Here is a 19,887-nt window from a genome sequence, read left to right on the forward strand (position 1 = left end):
AGTAGCTGGGATTACAGGTGCCCGCCACCACACCTGGCTCATTTTTTGTATTAGTAGAGATGGGGTTTCACTATGTTGGCCAGGCTGGTCTTGATCTCAGGTGATCCACCCCCCTGAGCCTCCCAAAGTGCTGGGATTACAGGTGTGAGCCACCATGCCCGGCCTAAAGTGCCTATCTTCTTCTTTTTTTTTTTTGTTTTTTGAGACGGAGTTTCGCTCTTGTTACCCAGGCTGGAGTGCAATGGCGCGATCTCGGCTCACTGCAACCTCCGCCTCCTGGGTTCAGGCAATTCTCCTGCCTCAGCCTCCTGAGTAACTGGGATTACAGGCACGCGCCACCATGCCCAGCTAATTTTTTGTATTTTTAGTAGAGACGGGGTTTCACCATGTTGACCAGGATGGTCTCGATCTCTTGACCTCGTGATCCACCCGCCTCGGCCTCCCAAAGTGCTGGGATTACAGGCGTGAGCCACCGCGCCCGGCCGAGTGCCTATCTTCTAATCCATCCTGTCAACTTCTTCCTGGTCCAACTTCCAGTCTCTAAACTTTCTGCTCGTTCTAGTTTCTGATTAGCCAGAGTTAAGCCAAACAAAAGTATGTTTTGGTGTTTTGTATGCTCACTGCAAACCTGGGTATCTACTAGGCAACACGAATAAGGAGAAGACAATTTCCTCCCTCAGTTTATACCAATCACAAGTGCAAGAGAAACAGCTGAGAAGAGAGGGAGGCTAGTACTCTGGCTGATGACCGTTTCCACCTCCAAGACACAGGTGTGTACAGCATGTGCTCTCCCAACCACCATCCCTGTCTTGCTCCCTCCATCTAATCCTTCACAATCTCTCCAGCAGCTGTTTTGCTAAAACACAAATAGGCTGAATGCAGTGGCTTACACCTGTAATCCCACCACTTTGGGAGGCTGAGACAGGAGTATCGCTTGAACCCAAAAGTTTGAACCAGTGTGGGCAACATAGGGAGATCCTGTCTGTACCAAAAAAAAAAAAAAAAAAAAAAAATTAATTTTTGCACACCTGTGGTCTCAGCTAATTGGGAGGCTGAGGCAGGAGGATTGCTTGAGCCTGGGAGGTTGAGGCTGCAGTGAGCCTTGATCACACCACTGCACTCCAGCCTGGATGACAGTGAGACCCTGCCTTAAAACAAGACAAAACACAATGTGAGTGACCCACTTAAAATCCTTCTGTGGCTTCCCACTGCTTACAGAAAACTCCTCCAAAATAGGATCCTGTCCCATCTCTTTCTCAGCCTCATTTGTCCCCACCCCTTTTGCCCTACTTCAAGCATACCACCAATGCACGTGGCATCCAAACTCACTCACTCCTGGAATGCCTTTCCCCAACTGTTGAACTGCTTAAGACCTTAAACAGCACTTCACCTGAGAAGCCTCTTCTGCCCCTTTGGTCAGGCAGATATGTGCCAGGCGTGTCAGCCGCACAGGAAGGATGCGTACCTGGCAGCTCACCATGCAGCCTCTTTTACCACAGCCTTCACCATGCTATGCAGTCATTCTCCACTCACGTGGCCACCTCTCTCTCCTGAGACTGTGAGTTTTGCAAAGACATTCTTCTCAGCACAGAGCAGGTACACAGTAAATACAGAAGAGATGTGCACATATAATGGGCTATAGCTCTGACTAAAGAATATGACAGATCAGACATTCCTCTCCATCTGCTCCCCTTTCCCATCCCTTTTTAGAGGGCTGGGGAAATTTTAGTTTTTAATCAAAGGCTTTATTTCTCCAGTTGTGTGAAGGAATTTAACCAGGACACTTAAAACAGGCCGCATGCTGGGCACAGTGGCTGAAACCTGTAACCTCAGCAGTTTGGGAGGCCAAGGCAGGAAGACTGCTTGAGGCCAAGACCTGGGCAATGTAGCAAGCTCCCATCTCTACAAAAAAATTAAAAAATTAGCCAAATGTAGTGCCAGACACCTGTGGTCCCAGCTATTTGGGAGGCTGAGGTGGGAGGACCATTTGAGCCTAAGAATTTGATGTTATAGTAAGCTATGACTGTGACACTGCACTCCAATCTGGGTGACAGAGTGAGACCCTATCTCTAAAAGTAAACAAAAAACAAAACAGGATACCTGATGAGTGGCAAAACTCACAGTGGAGTAGAAATCAAGGCCAACATAATATTTCTGTAATGACTCTCCTGCTTTTAGGTTGGGTTAGGCAATATCCTCTTGCTAAAATTAGTATCTACTCTGAGACATACTTTATTCAGTTGTAAAGTCCCAGTTAAATTCCTTTGCACAATTGGAGAAATAAAGCCTTTGATTAAAAACTAAAATTTCCCCAACCCTCTAAAAAGGGATGGGGGAGGGGAGCAGGTGGAGAGGAATGTCTGATCTGTCATATTCTTTAGTCAGAGCCATAAACGTGTTTGGGTAAGACAATCTGATGTTCTGATAACGTTGATAAAAGTCACTTGAAGATTGGGTCACAGGAAATAAATGCTGAGAGGAAACAGTTCTCTTTGAAGTAGCCTCTTCGTAATCATTTTCCCACACATTTGTTCAACTTCCGAAAAAGGACTGAATACCTGATTTGCTTTGCAAATGAAACAGCTTAAGAAGGAGAAATTGAGATAACAATAAATGTGTTTGGAAGGCTCCTCCAGCTCACTTTAAGTTCAGGCTGTGGCTTCGGAACTGTGTTAACTCCTCCAGTAAGCCACAGGCTTACAGTGGTCTTTAGTTATTTGTACTCTAACTTGTTTTAAAAATGGATTCAAAGTGATTTATTGGAAAAGATTAAGATAGAAAATAACATTATTAGACAAAGAAGAAAAGGACTAAGAAATGATCCAGAGAAAAATAAAACTATAAGCAGGTCATCAGATGTTAAAGTCCTATCAGTGAAAACACAATGGAAAATGCATTATTTTACCTCACTCTTATTATACATGCAAGGAGAAAATAGTCTGATATAATAATCTGGAACTTAGCTTTAAAAGAAATTTCTTGAGTCTTCAACTAGATGATAGGATGGACAATGTCTTCAGCAGCATCCCGACAACACAGGCAGCAACAGGTTTTGTAAGGGAGTGGCTCAGTGGTATTGCTTGATGGAACTGGATATCATAGCTCCAGAACTCAATTGGAGAAGAGGGACAAAGGGGGGCAAAGGCAGCGCTATTTATTGTCTTGCAAACGCCAGGGCAGACCTTTAATTTTGTCTTCATGTTCTACACACAGGTAAGAATTTTATGTAAGCTGGAATTGAGGGAGAACGACAACCCTGGAATGGCCAGAGGAGTTTCCACCCCTACAAAAAAGACATTTTGAAAACATTGCTTGATGCCAGGTACAGTGGCTCACGCCTATAATCCCAGTGCTTTAGGAGGCCAAGGCGGGCAGATCATGAGGTCAGGAGTTTGAGACCAACCTGGCCAATATGGTGAAACCCTGTCTCTACTAAAAATACAGAAATTAGCCAGGTGTGGTGGTGCGCGCCTGTAGTCCCAGCTACTTGGGAGGCTGAGGCAGGAGAATCACTTGAACTCGGGAGGCGGACGTTGAAGGGAACCAAGATCACAACACTGCACTCCAGCCTGGGCGATAGAGCAAGACTCTGTCTCAAAATATAATAAAATAAAAAATTAGCCAGGTGTGGGGGCATGCACCTTTAGTCCTAGTTACTTAGGAGGCTGAGGCAGAAGGATTTCTTGGGCCCAGGAGTTCAAGTAATTGAACTTTCTGGAGCTATGAACACACCACACACTCAAGCCTGGGGAATAGAGCAAAACCCTGTCTTTAAAAAGAAAGTCATTTGAGACACAAAATTACAGCTAGATAGAAGGTCTAGTATTTTTATAGCATTGTAGAATGACTATAGTAAACGATATTTTCAAATAGCTAGAAAATATTGAGTGTTCATAACATAAGGAAATAATAAACGTCTGAGATGTATATGTTGATTAATCTGATCGTTATATATTGCATGCATCAAAATACCACAATGTACCTCATAATACATCTTATTATGTGTCAATTAAAAAATAAAAATTTTAAAAGTCCTTTGAAACAGGTTGGCAAATCAAAATTTCCCATTTTCTAATTTGAATTTCTTAAGCCTGCCAATCACAGTGCCTGGTAATCGATGTTTGCCAAAAGAACATATGATTGACAATAACCCAGGTAACGGTATTGTCTTGGAGATACTTTAAGCTTCTGAAGAGAATCTAAATGAGATCATGGCACGGTTGTCACTAAGCAACAGTACTTTTCATGGAATACATTCTACATGCATACTTAAGTTACGACCTGAGAATTGGTTTCTGTTCTCAAACACCTAATGAAAAGGATAACAAAACTCAGATAAAAGTATTTTTCGTGAAAAATACATTTTATCAATGAGAAGCAGTGCATTTAAAAACGTTTCTCCAGCTGGGCGTGGTGGCTCGCACCTGTAATCCCAGCCCTTTGGGAGGACGAGGCAGGTGGATCACCTGAAGTCAGGAGTTCGAGACCAGCCTGAACAACATGGTGAAATCCCATCTCTAATAAAAATACAAAATTAGCTGGGTATGGTGGTGCATGCCTGTAATCCCAGCTACTCAGAAGGCTGAGGCAGGAAAATCGCTTGAATCCAGGAGGTGAAGGTTGCAGTGAGCTGAGATCGTGCCACTGTACTCCACCCTGGACAACAAGAGCAAAACTCTGTCTCTAAATAAATAAATAAAATTAAAACGTTTCTCCATGGAATCAACCTAAATGTCCATCAATGACAGACTGGATAAAGAAAATGTGGTACATATATACAATGGAATATTATGCAACCATAAAAAAGAATGAGATCATATCTTTTGTAGGAATATGGACAGAGCTGGAGGCTATTACCCTGAGCGAACTAATATGGGAATACGTCAGCTGGAATTGGGGGAGAGGAACTAAACTAAATACCCTATGTTGTCACTTCTAAGTGGGAGCTAAATGTTAAGAACTTATGAGCATGAAGAAGGAAACGACAGATACTGGGGTCTACTTGATGGGGAAGGTGGGAAGAGGGAGACAGGCAGTACTGGACTTAATACCTGGGTGATAAAATAATATGAACAACAAACCCACATGACATGTGTTTACCTATGTAACAAACCTTTATGTACCCCCAAACCTAAAAGTTTAAAGAAATAATATCTCCAAGATTTGCTTCATGATTTCTGCTTAAAAGATCCATAACATTAAGAATTTCTGGGTGTGAAATTACACAGGCCTCTCTTAACCACAGGCATCTCTTAACAAAATTGAGACGCCAAGCACAAAGAACCTGCTTGTTCATATCAGGGTGGAAGTAAACACAAAGATAGTTGAGAAAAGCAGCAGACCATTACTACAGGCATTAGGTAAAAGATTTTTATTCTTATTTAACCATGCTGCATGTATACATACAATATCAATATATACAACTTGAACAAATACAATTTATACATAAAATACAATGAAAGCGTGGCTTTTGTAATTGATGCAACAAACTGTACAATTTGTAATTTTGGCCAGTATACAGTATTATAGTAATGCTACTGAAGTTATTCATTATTTAGTCAGACTACAGTATAAGTTCAAAGGCACTAGAAACATCTATGTTTTCTGCTAGTATTTTTGAGAACAAAGAATAATTAAAAAGAAAACAAATGTATACATTAGGAAATTGGGCAGACACTGGCATACTTAAATGTAAACGCTACCCATTCCTTAATTCACAGCCCTGTAGGAAAGAGGAGGACTTTCCTTAAGAGTTAAGGGGAAGGATATTAAAAACAGACTAAAAAGAAATTGAAACAAAACAAAAAAAACCCTAAAAACCATAATCATAGTTTTAAAATATGTTACAGATGAAGTAGCACCACCCCCTCCCACAACATAACCTTAAATTTTTGCAGCAAAAAAAAAAAATTCCTTTCTCAAGAAAGGAAATGGCTTGTCAAATGGATTCTATTCATGAGGCAAACATGGAGATGCAACCCTCCCCTTGATTACTCATCTCATGCTTTATAAGAATCTAAACACAAATAGGAAATACTACGATAATTTTAACATCCTAACTGTAAGTATATGTAATTGTAAGGATTATTAAAGAAGATACTATAAACCAATAAAACTACCAAGTCTCCTTTTAATAAATAAATATGACTCTTCAAATTAAAGGAAAAAGAGAATATTCATTCAATAACCAATTTACATATATGTGCCACTCATTTTAAATCTGCATATTTATTTCAAATAATGAGCAAGTGTGTTCATCTATATCCTTTCACAAAATTAACACTGAAGTTACAAAATATTTCATTTGTGGACAAAGACACAGTAGATGTGACGAAACCACAGAACTGCTATGACTGGAGCTAAATGTATAGCTCTAAAGTCAGTGTCCCATATTTTCATATGGATATTCAGGCCAGGCTTGAATATCAAATTTTGGTATTTCCGAGATGGATATTTAATGTCCATCTGGTATAATCAGTTTTAACATAATGCTTTTTTTAAAAAAAACTGCTATAGTAAGCTGGGTATTGTGGCTCAGGCCTATAATCACGCCTGTAATTCCAGCACTTTGGGTAGCTAAGACAGGTGGATCACTTGAGCTCTACAAGTTCGAGACCAGCCTGGGTAACATGGCAAAACCTCGTCTCTACAAAAATATACAAAAATTAGCCAGGTGTGGTGGTATACAGCTGTAGTCCCAGCAACTCAGAAGGCTGAAGAGGCAGAGGCTGCAGTGAGCCGAGATCATCCCACTGCACTCCAGCCTGGGTAATAGAGTGAGACTCTGTCTCCAAACAAACAAACAAACACCCCTGCTATAGTAGCCTGCTTTAGGAACTCAACTGATTTTTTATAGATGGGCTTTTTATTTTGACTTTTTATAGATTTCTTTTTGTTATCATGGTAGGGTGGGATGAAAAAATATCCAACATACTGGCTTAAATTTCCATGTTTTAAAGCTTGATTTAAAAGTTACTCCTTTCCTGTTAGCTGAATTGTAAAAGGTTAGAAACGTGAACTTTTAAAAAGAAGCACTGTTTTTTTTTTCCAACTGGTAAATTAATATTTCTTTAGAGTAATTACTAACAGTTAAATGTGCATCATCAAAAACATTTCATAATCACCAAAATATTCTGATCACACAAGCTTTTACAAGACACATATTTACCTCAACTCTTCATAGTACCTAAACAATGCCCCACAGAGTTAAGTAGTAAGCTTCTAACTATCTTACATACCACAAAGAAATGCTTTCAGTGAAATGCAATTCTAATCACCTAGAAAATGTTGACCACACACAGGACATTCAATATTCCAATTATGGAATGGATTTTAAATCTATGGATACATTTTAATCACCACCTCACCAGGACTCCACCTTCACTCACCCCTACTCTATACACAGCTTTGTAATTTAAACTAGGATTTAACAAAACTTATTAAAATAATATTAAATAAATACTAACTTATAAAGTCTCAAAATATTTCAACCAATGTGTTTCAGGGCTAATTTCATAATTTTGAAAACCACAAAACATATATTAAGTGCTTTAGGAGTAGCATAACTTTATTTTAATTTTTTGAGATGGAGTCTCACTCTGTTACCCAGGCTGGAGTGCAGCGGCACCATCTCAGCTCACTGCAACCTCCGCCTCCCAGGTTCAAGCAGTTCTCCTGCCTCAGCCTCCCAAGTAGCTAGGATCACAGGCTCGTGCCACCACGCCCAGCTAATTATTGCATTTGTAGTAGAGACGGGGTTTCACCTTGTTGGCCAGCCTGGTCTCAAACTCCTGACCTCAAGTGATCCACCATGCCCGGCCAGGAGTAGCCTAACTTTAAAAAAAATAAAAATAAAAATTTCATAAGCAACTAACAACAGAAAAAATAATTCTATCTATTACAACTTAACTTTACTATGAAATGAACATAATTTTTATTTGTAGAGGAATATGGTCTAATTGGATTACTCAGTAGAAGAAATTCAGAAAAGAATATTTTATTTTTAAAATACAAAAACAAAATAAAAAGTGTTTTAAAGGCTAAGTATTTAAAAGATATTTTTCTTGCTTAGCTGCATTTTCTGGAAAATGGAGACCCTTCACAACTGGGAGATACGAAGTAATTCCCACCAAAATTTAGAATTCAAAGAAAAGCATCCATAAGCTACACTTCAAAGTGAATTTTTAAAAGTACACATGCAGGCAAAGATAACTGACCAGTATTTAGCTTCTTAATTTTCTGCAACAGTAGATCCTTTATACTTAGGTACAATTAAATGTTTCAAGAGAATATGAAACCAGGACATAAGGTGTATTTGATTTGAACTCAAACTGGCAAGAAAAAAGTTAAGAAAGATCCAGATGAAACATTTTCAACTTTTTAAAAGATATGTATACTCATAAGGATTGTTGAATTATAAAATTTTCTACAGAAAATTAATAAGATCAGTCATCTCATACTTAAAATGCAACGAATGTCAGAAAATTAGAATGTGTTTAAACAGGCTGGGTGGGTTAGTGTTAGAACGAGTCATTTCTTAGATGTGCAGTTCAAACATTCATATATAACAGCGCAACACAGGACAATCTGATCTGCTTCTATATGCAAAAGAGGACACAGTTTCTATTTTGAAATTCTAGTTATCTAAATATACAGTAGTTCAGCTAACCAATTTACACACACATCTAAACTATAGCTCTCTATAGTATGAACTGCTCCCCCAACTTCCCTGCATAGTACAATTGAAGAATAGTAGTATGACAATTTGAACAATCACCAGTTGTACAATTTTAATATGTTATATTAATATATGTAGACTAAAAGTTATTAGGCAAATTACTATTTCCGGTCTTATTCACTGATCTACAGCTTCCATTAATTAAAATTATAAGAGAAGTCTTCTTAAAATTATAAGAGAAGTGTTTTAATTAAAGATTTTGTCCAGGCATGAGAATATCACTAATTTTTATTGTGACTTTAAGTCTGTAACATTTACTGCAGTAAAGAGTCAATTACAGTTTCAGGCTTTGCAGAACGCTTTCTGTTTGGAAAAGAAAAAAAGCAAGCATGAATCCTTTCCTAAAAGACCGAAATGCAAACACTTTACATTATATAGTAGAAAATGTGGAGTGGCCTGTATAGAGTCTGGAAACAAGCCAATATTTAACATGTTTGACCATAGTAAATGTTCAATTAATGCTCACCTTTTCAGGCTATAGGAAGCTGACTGAGATTAAGTGCAAGAGGATGGTGGCCCACCCTATTATGCCAGAGTAGTGAGGGATAGGACAGGTGCTAACTTCCAAGACTGGACTAGGTCATGTGGCCAGGCCAAGTGAGCTGCATGCTTGCCAGATTTGAACCCCCTGATTACCTCTTCTGAGGTACTCAAAAGGTGCAAGTGGATTCAGAGGAAATCAGAAACAAATCATCTCAGGTAACACCTCACAGATGTTTATGTAGGGACTTATGGAAATGCTATATTAATGTATCATATTTATTGAAATTTTGCCCAGCCCATCTAACGTGTTTCTAATGAGGAACATCACATTGAACATATCATATAATGTAATATAACATCAATAAACCATTTAATGCATATATTTGTCCATGTTTATGGCTATCATTTTCTTAGGGTTTCCATGGTTACAGCAGGTCAATTCTAGCACACAGAGATGGTGAGTTTGGCTCATATAATGTTGAGCCACACTTATTTTATGTTAAACTAAAAAAAAGACATCTTAAAATGGGTCTTCTGAAAAATGTATTCAAATATCTTACTCATTTGCTTTAGGTCCACACAGTTAAAAAAAAAAAGTAACTAAAATTAAGAGATCTCAAGTAAATAATTCCAATTTTTGGCTTCTCCTCAGAAAAGAGAAGATCCAGGCTGGGTACAGTGGCTCATACCTGTAATCCTAGCACTTTGGGAGGCTGAAGCGGGCAGATCACCTGAGGTCAGGGGTTCAAGACCAGCCTGGCCAACACGGCAAAACCCTATCTCTACTAAAAATACAAAAATCAGCCGGGTGTGTTGGCAGGTGCTAATCCCAGCTACTCGGGAGGCTGAGGCAGGAGAATTGCTTAATCCCAGGAGGTGAAGGTTGCAGTGAGCAGAGATCACATCACTGCACTCCACCCTGGGCAACAGAGCAAGACTCCATCTCAAAAAAAAACAAAAAGAAAAAAGAGAGAGAGAGAAGAATCAGAAACAATGAGCCCTCTATTTCCATAGATAACTAGGAAGAGAATAGCAGCCACTCACTTTAGACACAACTGCTCTACAGTTTGCCCCAGTCCCCACCACTGCCAATTTTTCTCCTACATTGAGGCCAAATGTCTCACCATTTGTCATCACACTTGCATTGTCAAGTGGAAAAGTAAACAATATATCTAAAGGGACTCGTGCTTCTTAGAACTGATTTACTTCATTCATTAGTATAATATGAATGGCATGTGCTGGCATAGAAAAATTTTTAACCCCTCACCTAATGCTAAAGAATGTAAAAATTTGTACATTTTTAATATGCAACTGACTGCCCAACTCTTGAGTTCAACCACCCCAAATTTATAAGTGTTAAGTCATGTCTATCAGATTATGTAGCATAAAAATATCAAAACCATATAACTTAATCCCACATGTACCTTGAAAGTCCATGCACTCAAAGTATAGAAAAAAGCAGTTTATTATTTTCTGCATTTCAGGAGCCCCAGAGTCTTAAAATCAGCTTAAATAAACTGAACAGTCCTTGATGCAGGAAAGGGAGAGAAAAAAAATAAGCTCCAGTCCAGGACTCCCACATCCTGATTTCCCTAAGCTTATGTGATGATACATGCAGACTACCCAACAGTCAAAACCAGCACCCAAAGGAGAGGGGCAAATGTCCAGAGAAGTTTTCCTTAGCTGGTGACTGAGGAAATCAAGGTTCTTGGGGCACTGTGACAGAAAAACTAACCAGCTGAACACAATACCTTGGGAGACCAAACAGGCAAATTAATTAGCATTTCATAAGAAGAATTAGTCTAAGAATTAAGGAATTAAATTCATTATACATTTAAAAATAATAGGGTGAAATAAAAATAAATTCTATTACACGGGAGCCTAAGAAGTTGGAAGACCTTAATTCTTTGGCCAGATTTTATTTACTCAAATTCTAATACACAAGGAATTTGATTTTTTTTTTTTTTTGAGACCAAGTTGTGCTTTGTTGCCCAGGCTGGAGTGTAGAAGTGTAATCTCAGCTCTCTGCAACCTCTGATTCCTGGGTTCAAGCAATTCTCCTGCCTCAGCCTCCTGAGTAGCTGGGATTACAGGTGTGCACCACCATGTCTGGCTAATTTTTGTATTTTTAGTAGAGACAGGGTTTCACCATGTTAGCCAGGCTGGTCTTAAACTCTTAACCTCATGATCCATCTGCCTTGGCCTCCCAAAGTGTTGGGATTACAGGCGTGAGCCACTGTGCCCCACCAGGAATTTGATTTTTAATAAATCAGCCAAAATATGTATCATGTTACTTAAATAAATTTTAATTTCTTATATATGTATTTAATTAGAATACCTCAATGCCTTCATTTTATTAGATTCAAGGACAGTCCTTACCTTCTCCCTGTCTTTGGCCTTGCTTTCCCCTTTGAAGTTCGTGGTCTTTCTAGTTTCATCAAAGACTGACGGAGACTCTCCTCAGTATAGGCAAGATACACGTGAGAAAGGTCCACTTCAAAGGGCTAAGTAAAAGAAATAAACACAAAGCACTCTTATGGGAGAGTTAAACCAGATTTGAGGGAAGATTTAGAATACCGAGTAAACTCCCAGAAAAAAAAACCACAGATGATAAAACCAAAGAAATGTCTAATGATGTCATCTTCTAATCCCTTGGACATAAAAACTGTTGCTGTTTTTTTTTTTTTTTTTTTGAGACGGAGTCTTGCTCTGTTACTCAGGCTCAGGCTGGAGTGTAGTGGCATGATCTCGGCTCACTACAACCTCTGCCTCCTGGGTTCAAGCGATCCTCCTGCCTCAGCCTCCTGAGTAGCTGGGATTACAGGCACGTGACACCATACCCAGCTAACTGTTGTATTTTCAGTAGAGATGGAGTTTCACCATGTTGGCCAGGATGGTCTCAATCTCTTGACCTTGTGATCCACTCACCTAGGCCTCCCAAAGTGTTGGGATTACAGGCGTGAGCCACCGTGCCCAGCCTGCTATTTTTTTTTTAAAGCTGCTCCCTCTTGTTGATCCAGGACTAGAACTAGCTTTGAAGAGGAAGACACATTCTAGTCTCTACCCATAACGCTATACCCAGAGTGGTAGTGAAAAGAGGACTCCAAAGAGGGACTCTATGCCACTCTTACAGTGTGAATAAGCCTGACATCAAGACCGATGGAAAGCGGAATTGTCCTAACCATCACCCCATCCTAGAGCCTTTATTCCCAAAAGATAAGGCCATTTTTCAGGAGAGCTGATTAACAGATATCAGGTTGATAATACAACTTAATGACTCACATTCCCATAAAGAAACAACTATAGTTTTGTATTTTTTTAAAAAGTACTCTTACATCTTTCTCCTTTTTATCAGGTACTGGGGTTTGCTTCCTCATGTTGTTTCCCGTGTAGGCAACACATTTCTCAAAAAAAGAAAAGGGGGAAAGAGAGAAACGTCTTAATTAGTAATCAATACTGTGAGTTACGCAAATAACTGAGATATCCTAATATTACACTAGTAAAACATTTGAATGTTGGGGCAGAAAGGGCCTCAGAGGTTACTCAGTCCCACATAGCCCCTGACCCTGACCATTTTCACCCAGATCATGATCTGTATGTTATAATTAATTATGTATAATTAAAAAAACATCTGATCTGCCCTACTGGATTCTCATCTGATTCATCCACTGGACTACCTTCCTCCCTACTGTAGCCAGCACAATTTCTAGCCCATAGGAAGTACTCTTTAAGTATAACATGAAAGGATGAAGGTAATACTCACTAGCTGCCATTCTCCTATGTCTTCATTCCAATGGACATAGTTTTCAATCATTTCCTTTTAAAAGAATGAAAGCTTATTTTTAATATTTAATGACATTTAAAATATTGAAGTCATAAAACTAAAATCTTAACATTAATAAAATTTAAGTCTCAAAACATTATATACTGATATAACCTTTTTATAAATTCTAAAATATGTATTTCTTAGGAATGCATGTAGATACAATAAAACTGAAAATGAAAAAACAACAGAATGAGAAACTCAGGAATCAAGGTAATGGTTACCCTGGGTTGGAAGAGGCAAAGGAATGAAATAAGGAAAGGGAAACTCGTTAGAAGTAGGTTATTACTGGGCCGGGTGTGGTGGCTCATGCCTATAATCCTAACACTTTGGGAGGCTGAGGTGGGTGGATACCTGAGGTCAGGAGTTTGAAATGAGCCTGACCAACATGGTGAAACCCCATCTCTTCTAAAAATACAAAATTAGCCAGGCCTGGTGGCACATGCCTGTAATCCCAGCTACTTGGGAGGCTGAGGCAGGAGAATTACTTGAATCCAGGAGGCAGAGGTTACAGTAAGCCAAGATCACACCATTGCACTCCAGCCTGGGCAACAAGAGCAAAACTCTGTTTCAAAATAAAAAAAAAAAAAGAAGTAGGTTATCATTAGGTCCTAGCTTTTGTTTTGGGTGATTTCAATAAAAAATAACTAAATATGTAATCCCAGCACTGTGGGAGGCCAAGGCGGGTGGATCACGAGGTCAACAGATCGAGACCATCCTGGTCAACATGGTGAAACCCCGTCTCTACTAAAAATACAAAAAATTAGCTGGGCATGGTGGCGCGTGCCTGTAATTCCAGCTGCTCAGGAGGCTGACGCAGGAGAATTGCCTGAACCCAGGAGGCGGAGGTTGCAGTGAGCCGAGATCGCGCCATTGCACTCCAGCCTGGGTAACCAGAGTGAAACTCCGTCTCAAAAAAAAAAAAATAATAACTAAATAAAAGCAGGCCATCCAAGGACCAATAAGAAGAATGTACCATAAACCCCAGATTAATTCCATGTACCTAAGATTAAAAATAAACAAACAAACAAACACCTAAGACTTCTTTTCTTTTTTTTTTTTTTTAAGATTTTAAGACAGAGTTTTGCTCTGTTGCCCAGGCTGGAGTGCAATGGAGCGATCTCGGCTCACCGCAACTTCTACCTCCCAGGTTGAAGTGATTCTCCTGCCTCAACCTCCCGAGTAGCTGGGATTACAGGTGCCCACCACCAAGCCCAGCTAATTTTTTTGTATTTTAGTAGAGTGGGGTTTCACCATGTTGGCCAGGCTGGTCTTGAACTGCTAACCTCAGTGATCCACCCGACTCAGCCTCCCAAAGTGCTGGGATTACAGGCCTGAGCCACTGTGCCTGGCCTCAGACAAATTTCTTAAATCTGTATTGAGATTCAAAACAGACTTTTAAAAAATTGGCCAGGCACAGTGGTTCATGTCTGTAACACAGCACTTTGGGAGGCCAAAAGGGACAGATCACCTGAGCTCAGGAATTTGAGACCAGCCTGACCAATGTGGTTAAATCCCATCTGTACTAAATAGTCAAAAATTAGCCAGGTATGGTGGTGCATGCCTGTAATCCCAGCTACTCAGGGGGCTGAGGCCTAAGAATTGCTTAAACCTAGGAGGCGGAGGTTGCAGTGAGCTGAGATTGCACCACTGCACTCCAGCCTGGGCAAAAGAGTGAGACTCTGTCTCAAAAAAAAAAAAAAAAAAAATCATAATGTTAAAGTTTACCAAAATGTACTGGAAAGACAAATTCTGGATTACAAATAAATAGAGGCTGAGATTTTAAAATTATACTAATATCAAAAATTCTGGAGATGAATCATAATGAGGGTTGCAAAACAGTGTGAATGTACTAAATGCCATTGAATTGCACACTTACAATTGCTAAAATGGTAAATTTCATATTATTGATATTATACCACATACACACACACACACAAAAAGAATCCACAACCATAGCAGGGAGAAAAAGGTAGCATAAAGGTTCCATTTATTCTACTTGTATGATAACGAGTGCTAAATGAAGGAATGGAACCTACACCTTGATTTTGATTGCATGTATATGAATCTGAGTTTGTCTAAAAGGCTGAAAAATTCTCATTTAGATCTTTAGATACTCAGAGATTATGTATTAAGAAAAGGTAACAACTAAAGTGAAATGTGATGGCATTTGTTCAAGAAAATTGTACATTCAATAACTGAAATATTAAGTATTTACCATCAATTAAATTAGAAATTATAATTCCTGTTCCTTAATCCCAGTAAAGTCCTCTGGGTCAGAGGACTTCCTTTTTACCTGATAATCTCGAGGTATAAAGTTATCAATAATAAGCATCTGAAGTCGAAGCTCCCGGCTAAGTTGTCGAATGTTCTCCAGTAGGCCCTCAATTTCCCTCTGATGTTCTTGTTGGAGATCAGCCATCTACCAGAAAATCCACAAAAAGATTATGAACAAACAAGACTTTAACTACAAAACAGCTCCATCTCACATAGGACACTAGTCTAAGAGGCCTTGTGAGAGCTTACCTAGTTCTTTTATAAAAACGATAAACAGCGTGACACTATCAGCATCTATTCTACACTATTTGTTAAGGTTGGAAAGAACAATTTAGCTTAATAGATTAAAATTAAAAATTACACATAAAGGAGAAATATCTTAATTCTTTTAAATTATAAGTTCAGACTATGATTACTTATGAATTCTTTTTTTTTTTTTTGAGACGGAGTTTCGCTCTTGTTACCCAGGCTGGAGTGCAATGGCGCGATCTCGGCTCACCGCAACCTCTGCCTCCTGGGCTCAGTCAATTCTCCTGCCTCAGCCTCCTGAGTAGCTGGGATTACAGGCACACACCACCATGCCCAGCTAATTTTTTGTATTTTTAGTAGAGACGGGGTTTCACCATGTTGACCAGGATGGTCTCGATCTCTTGACCTCGTGATCCACCCGCCTTGGCCTCCCACAGTGCTGGAATTACAGGTACTTATGAATTCTTAATCAAAGAACTCCTTTTTAAAAAATTCAGAATCACATTCATTAGTAGGTAATTTCTAAAAGAACCAACCTCTGACTTTGCAGCCATCAGCATAGTCCACACTTTCTTTAATTTCTTGGTCTTCCCCTGTGCCTCCTCTTGCAAACTGGTATATTTTTCTTCAATATCCAAACGTTCTTGCTATGAAAAAAATTAGTAAACTTCAGAATAATTTTATCTGTAAAATCAAATATCTAATTCTTTAACAAATGATATAAATGTTTAGTAACTCTTTTCCTTCAAAGCAATCCATAAATATGTTTTAAAATTTCAGTACGATGATAGCTTTCCACTAGAAAAGTTAGATCTCTCAGGCAAAATATCAAACTAAAAACAGAAAGTCACATTACCTCTTTTTCCTCAAGTTCTCTGCGAAGTTGCTCTGCTCTTTTCCTCCTTTCTTCCAGTTCCATGTTAGATTCTTCAAGAAGTTTCTCTTGTTCCTCAGCTTTGGCCAACAAATCAACCCCACCAACAATTACCTTCTTTTCCAGGGCAGACAATTTTTCCAGCAAAGACTGATGTTCTTGTCTATTGATTAGAATGAGAATACTCTATATTCACTGATCTTCTATTATTCTACCAATATCATTTCCCAAAATTTAACAAAAATTGGGATATACAATTTCAAAATAGAAATATAATTATGTAACATCTCTACCAATGTATAGTAGTATCAATTTCTAATTGATAAGCAGTGTAGTATCAATTTCTAATTTAATCTATAAGTCATTCTAATTCATGAATATGTTTTCCTATCACATGGAAATAATCAAGACAGATCTGGTTTTTACAAATACACTATAGACAATGGACCCTTTATCGAAAAAAAGCTACACGAGAGACAAAAATCAAGCTTTTAATTACTATTCAATTTTCCTACTTTTATGTCCTATGAAAAAATAGAAATTTAAATCACGAATTCATCTCAATGCAGTAATACTCACTGGGCTTTAAGAAGATCTTTTTCCCGTTTCTCTAATTCAGCTCTAGCCTTGTTTCTTTCTTCTTCTTCCATGTCAAGCTTTGTTTCAAGTGCTTTTCTCTCCTCATCAATTTTTGCTTGCATTTCAATCATCTTATCTGGGGAGACTTTCTTTTTACCTATTTGAATCATTTAATTGCAACAAATCACTAAAATGAGTCAATGTTTCAGACTTATATAAATTATCTCCTTCAATATAGAAATGCCTACACTTCTCAATAATACAAAAACAATTATCAATATTATAAGGAAATCAAACCAATAATATCATGCATTTCCATTTATTATGTTCCTAGAACTTTTTAACTCATTGCTAAATTCAAACTGTTGTCCAACTGTGCAATGGTAACTAAGAAAATAAGTGAAAGAAAAGCAAAACAGATGAGCTAAAAAAATAGAAAAAGAAAAATTAACAGGAAAGCCAAATTAAAAAAAAAAATTTATGTCCCCAGATAACAAATATAGGTTAAAAAAACACAACATGATTCTTCAGTTACTTTTTCCCAATAACCAAGTATAAAATCGAGCAACTCCTTAAAAAACACCCTCCCCAAGTTCACGGAAGTGCATAAAAGTCATATATAGGTATAAAATGCACAGATAAAAATAACAGGCAGAATTTATATCAAGTAGTTTTAATACATTTTTCAGAGCTTTTTCTAAAATTTTTGTTTAATAACATTAAAGTGTTTTATTTCACAGCATACTTTTAAAGGAAAAAATTATATACTATGTAATTATGTAACAGTTACACACATGGTAATTAACCAAGCATTTCACAGTTGCTGAGCTGTCATGATCCATCATCATACACTAAAGAAACAACTAAAATAGCTTGTTATTATGTCAAACTCAGGACCTGAAGACTCCCTAAGTCAGAGTAAACACGCCAATTGTCAAATATAGGTAGAAATACTACCGAATAATAAAGCTGGAATACGGCTTCCAATTATTTTGCTAATAATGTCTAATAAAGTATTTTATACACATATAATAGGTGCTCAATGAAAGTTTATTAATGAATTTCAAAATTATAAAATCCAAATGAACAGAAAAAAGAGAAAATAAAACTAGCTTATTAAACTTGTTATTAAACTGAATCAAAGACAATTCATTTCTGGTTATACAGTTTCTTAGAAACATGCATTTCTTCAGAAAACTAATAAAACTTTTCATAGAATTGGTCTGAGGCTCTCCTGGAAGCTTTCTGTCATTCTTAACTTCCTTCCCAAAGAACTACAGAAGAAGAGTGTAAATCATAAGAGTTTACAAACTGTTAATGTCTCCACCCAAAAGCTAACCCCCTACCACCTAATGAGGAAAAAAAACTGAAAAATAATTATGATGGAGATACATAACTGAGTATATTCTTTCAGGAACCATGAGATGAAGAATCATTAATAGGCTTTAACTCTTTAGAACGAAATTATGTAAAAAATTCAAGGGTTTAAAATACATTATTTCTATAGAACTGTAAGTCCAAAGAAAACCTAAGACATGAGACAAATGAAATAAAAGAGTAAATAAAAGCACTGATCCAAATTCATGCTTTGGTGTGGTGTGATTCATTGCATTCCAAAAGTCAGGAGGTAGACTGATTTTATCGGCTTGTTTGGCACAGTCATCTGTATTGAATCTTTTGAATTAGCTGTTAAAAAATAACTTAAAAAGAATTTAACTCCTATTCTCAAAGTACTTTCCATCAGTTATACTATGTCTTAGAAATCTGAAGGAGAAAAGTATCATTTCAGGTATATAGTAAGTATATGCATTTTAAAAAGTTAACTTCCTTTCCACTCAGAATTACAAATATTTAAAGATAAAATGGGAAATATGTTAAGACAAAAATAATAAATGCATGAAGACACTGATGCTAATAGTATAGAGGAAATGATCTAATCAACATACAAACAGTAATATGTACAAGCTTCCAGGGTTCTAATTGTTTTCTCAATAGTTAAAAACAGTTTCAAAACCCATTAAGAGGCAGTAAAATAAAAAGATTTTCTTAATAAAAAGACTTTGTATGTAGAAATACAAAGACACATAATTGTTGATGAATTAATACATTACATTAGTAATTCAAAACCATTCTGGGATGTTTCCAAACTGATACTTAAGCAGCAAAAGCCTTATTGTGCTCTTGTAACACTTTCATGAAGATGATCAAAGGTACATAGCCAGGGTTAGTTTCAAAAGCCTAATATTTAGTTAAGATACTACTTTAGCGAGAATCACTCTGACAAATCATTATATTTCTTCCAAAATAGTATTTTAAGCTAAATGTGAATATGTGCTAACTCTCCTAACCAGGCATTTAAAAATGTGACATCACTAAAAGTCACTTTTACTGTATTTTTTAAAAGACTTTTTTTAAAAAAAACCTTACTAGACAAATCAATCAAACAAAAACGAAATCTTTTTCTAATAATGCATGGTAAATCCAGCACAAAATTTAAGGCAAATAAATATTTTTAAAAGTTAATGCCATAAGAGTATTTAATTAAGCCAGATATAACTAGTAACATTTTTATTGCCCTTTCTCATGTGCTCTAACCAATACTGTGAAGGTGAACTGGCCAGGGTAAGTTAAAGGGGAAGAACTTTAGGGCAGACCTTACTGAATTAATTAATTGAATTAATTTCATTTTTATTACATAAGGACCCACAGCATAGGTAACCAGGCATTCAATTCTTGGCTTTAAAAAAAAAAAAGGAAAAAAATGTTTGAATGTGAAGTAGTTTACAGTTGTATTTCCAAAATTTAGCTAATGGGTCTTTTAAGAATTTAGAAAAAAAATAAGTTTTTTTTTAAAAGCTGAAGTTG

The 19,887-nt window shown here is 37.4% G+C and overlaps 1 protein-coding gene across 4 annotated transcripts in view; it reads right to left on the reverse strand.

Moving 5' to 3' along the window:
- Nucleotides 1–8,923: 8,923 nt before the first annotated feature.
- KIF3A (kinesin family member 3A) overlaps nt 8,924–19,887 on the reverse strand; it is a 44,603-nt gene continuing 33,639 nt past the window's right edge. For 2 of the 4 annotated variants that reach the window (XM_012444404.2, XM_064366306.1), the window contains 8 exons: nt 17,023–17,179; nt 16,426–16,606; nt 16,106–16,216; nt 15,340–15,465; nt 12,984–13,037; nt 12,556–12,624; nt 11,600–11,724; nt 8,924–9,040 (listed from right to left, as the gene is read on the reverse strand). In XM_012444404.2, the coding sequence (XP_012299827.2) occupies nt 8,992–9,040; nt 11,600–11,724; nt 12,556–12,624; nt 12,984–13,037; nt 15,340–15,465; nt 16,106–16,216; nt 16,426–16,606; nt 17,023–17,179 (872 nt within the window). In that variant the 3' untranslated portion in view covers nt 8,924–8,991. Of the gene's footprint in view, nt 9,041–9,069; nt 10,972–11,599; nt 11,725–12,555; nt 12,625–12,983; nt 13,038–15,339; nt 15,466–16,105; nt 16,217–16,425; nt 16,607–17,022; nt 17,180–19,887 lie in introns of those variants that run through there. The other 2 variants (XM_064366307.1, XM_064366305.1) reach the window with 1 other exon arrangement.

Source organism: Aotus nancymaae, unplaced genomic scaffold (genome assembly GCF_030222135.1).
Source record: "Aotus nancymaae isolate 86718 unplaced genomic scaffold, 86718_ANA_hifiasm-v0.15.2.pri h1tg000064l_1, whole genome shotgun sequence".
In the NCBI taxonomy this organism is placed as follows: Eukaryota; Metazoa; Chordata; class Mammalia; order Primates; family Aotidae; genus Aotus; species Aotus nancymaae.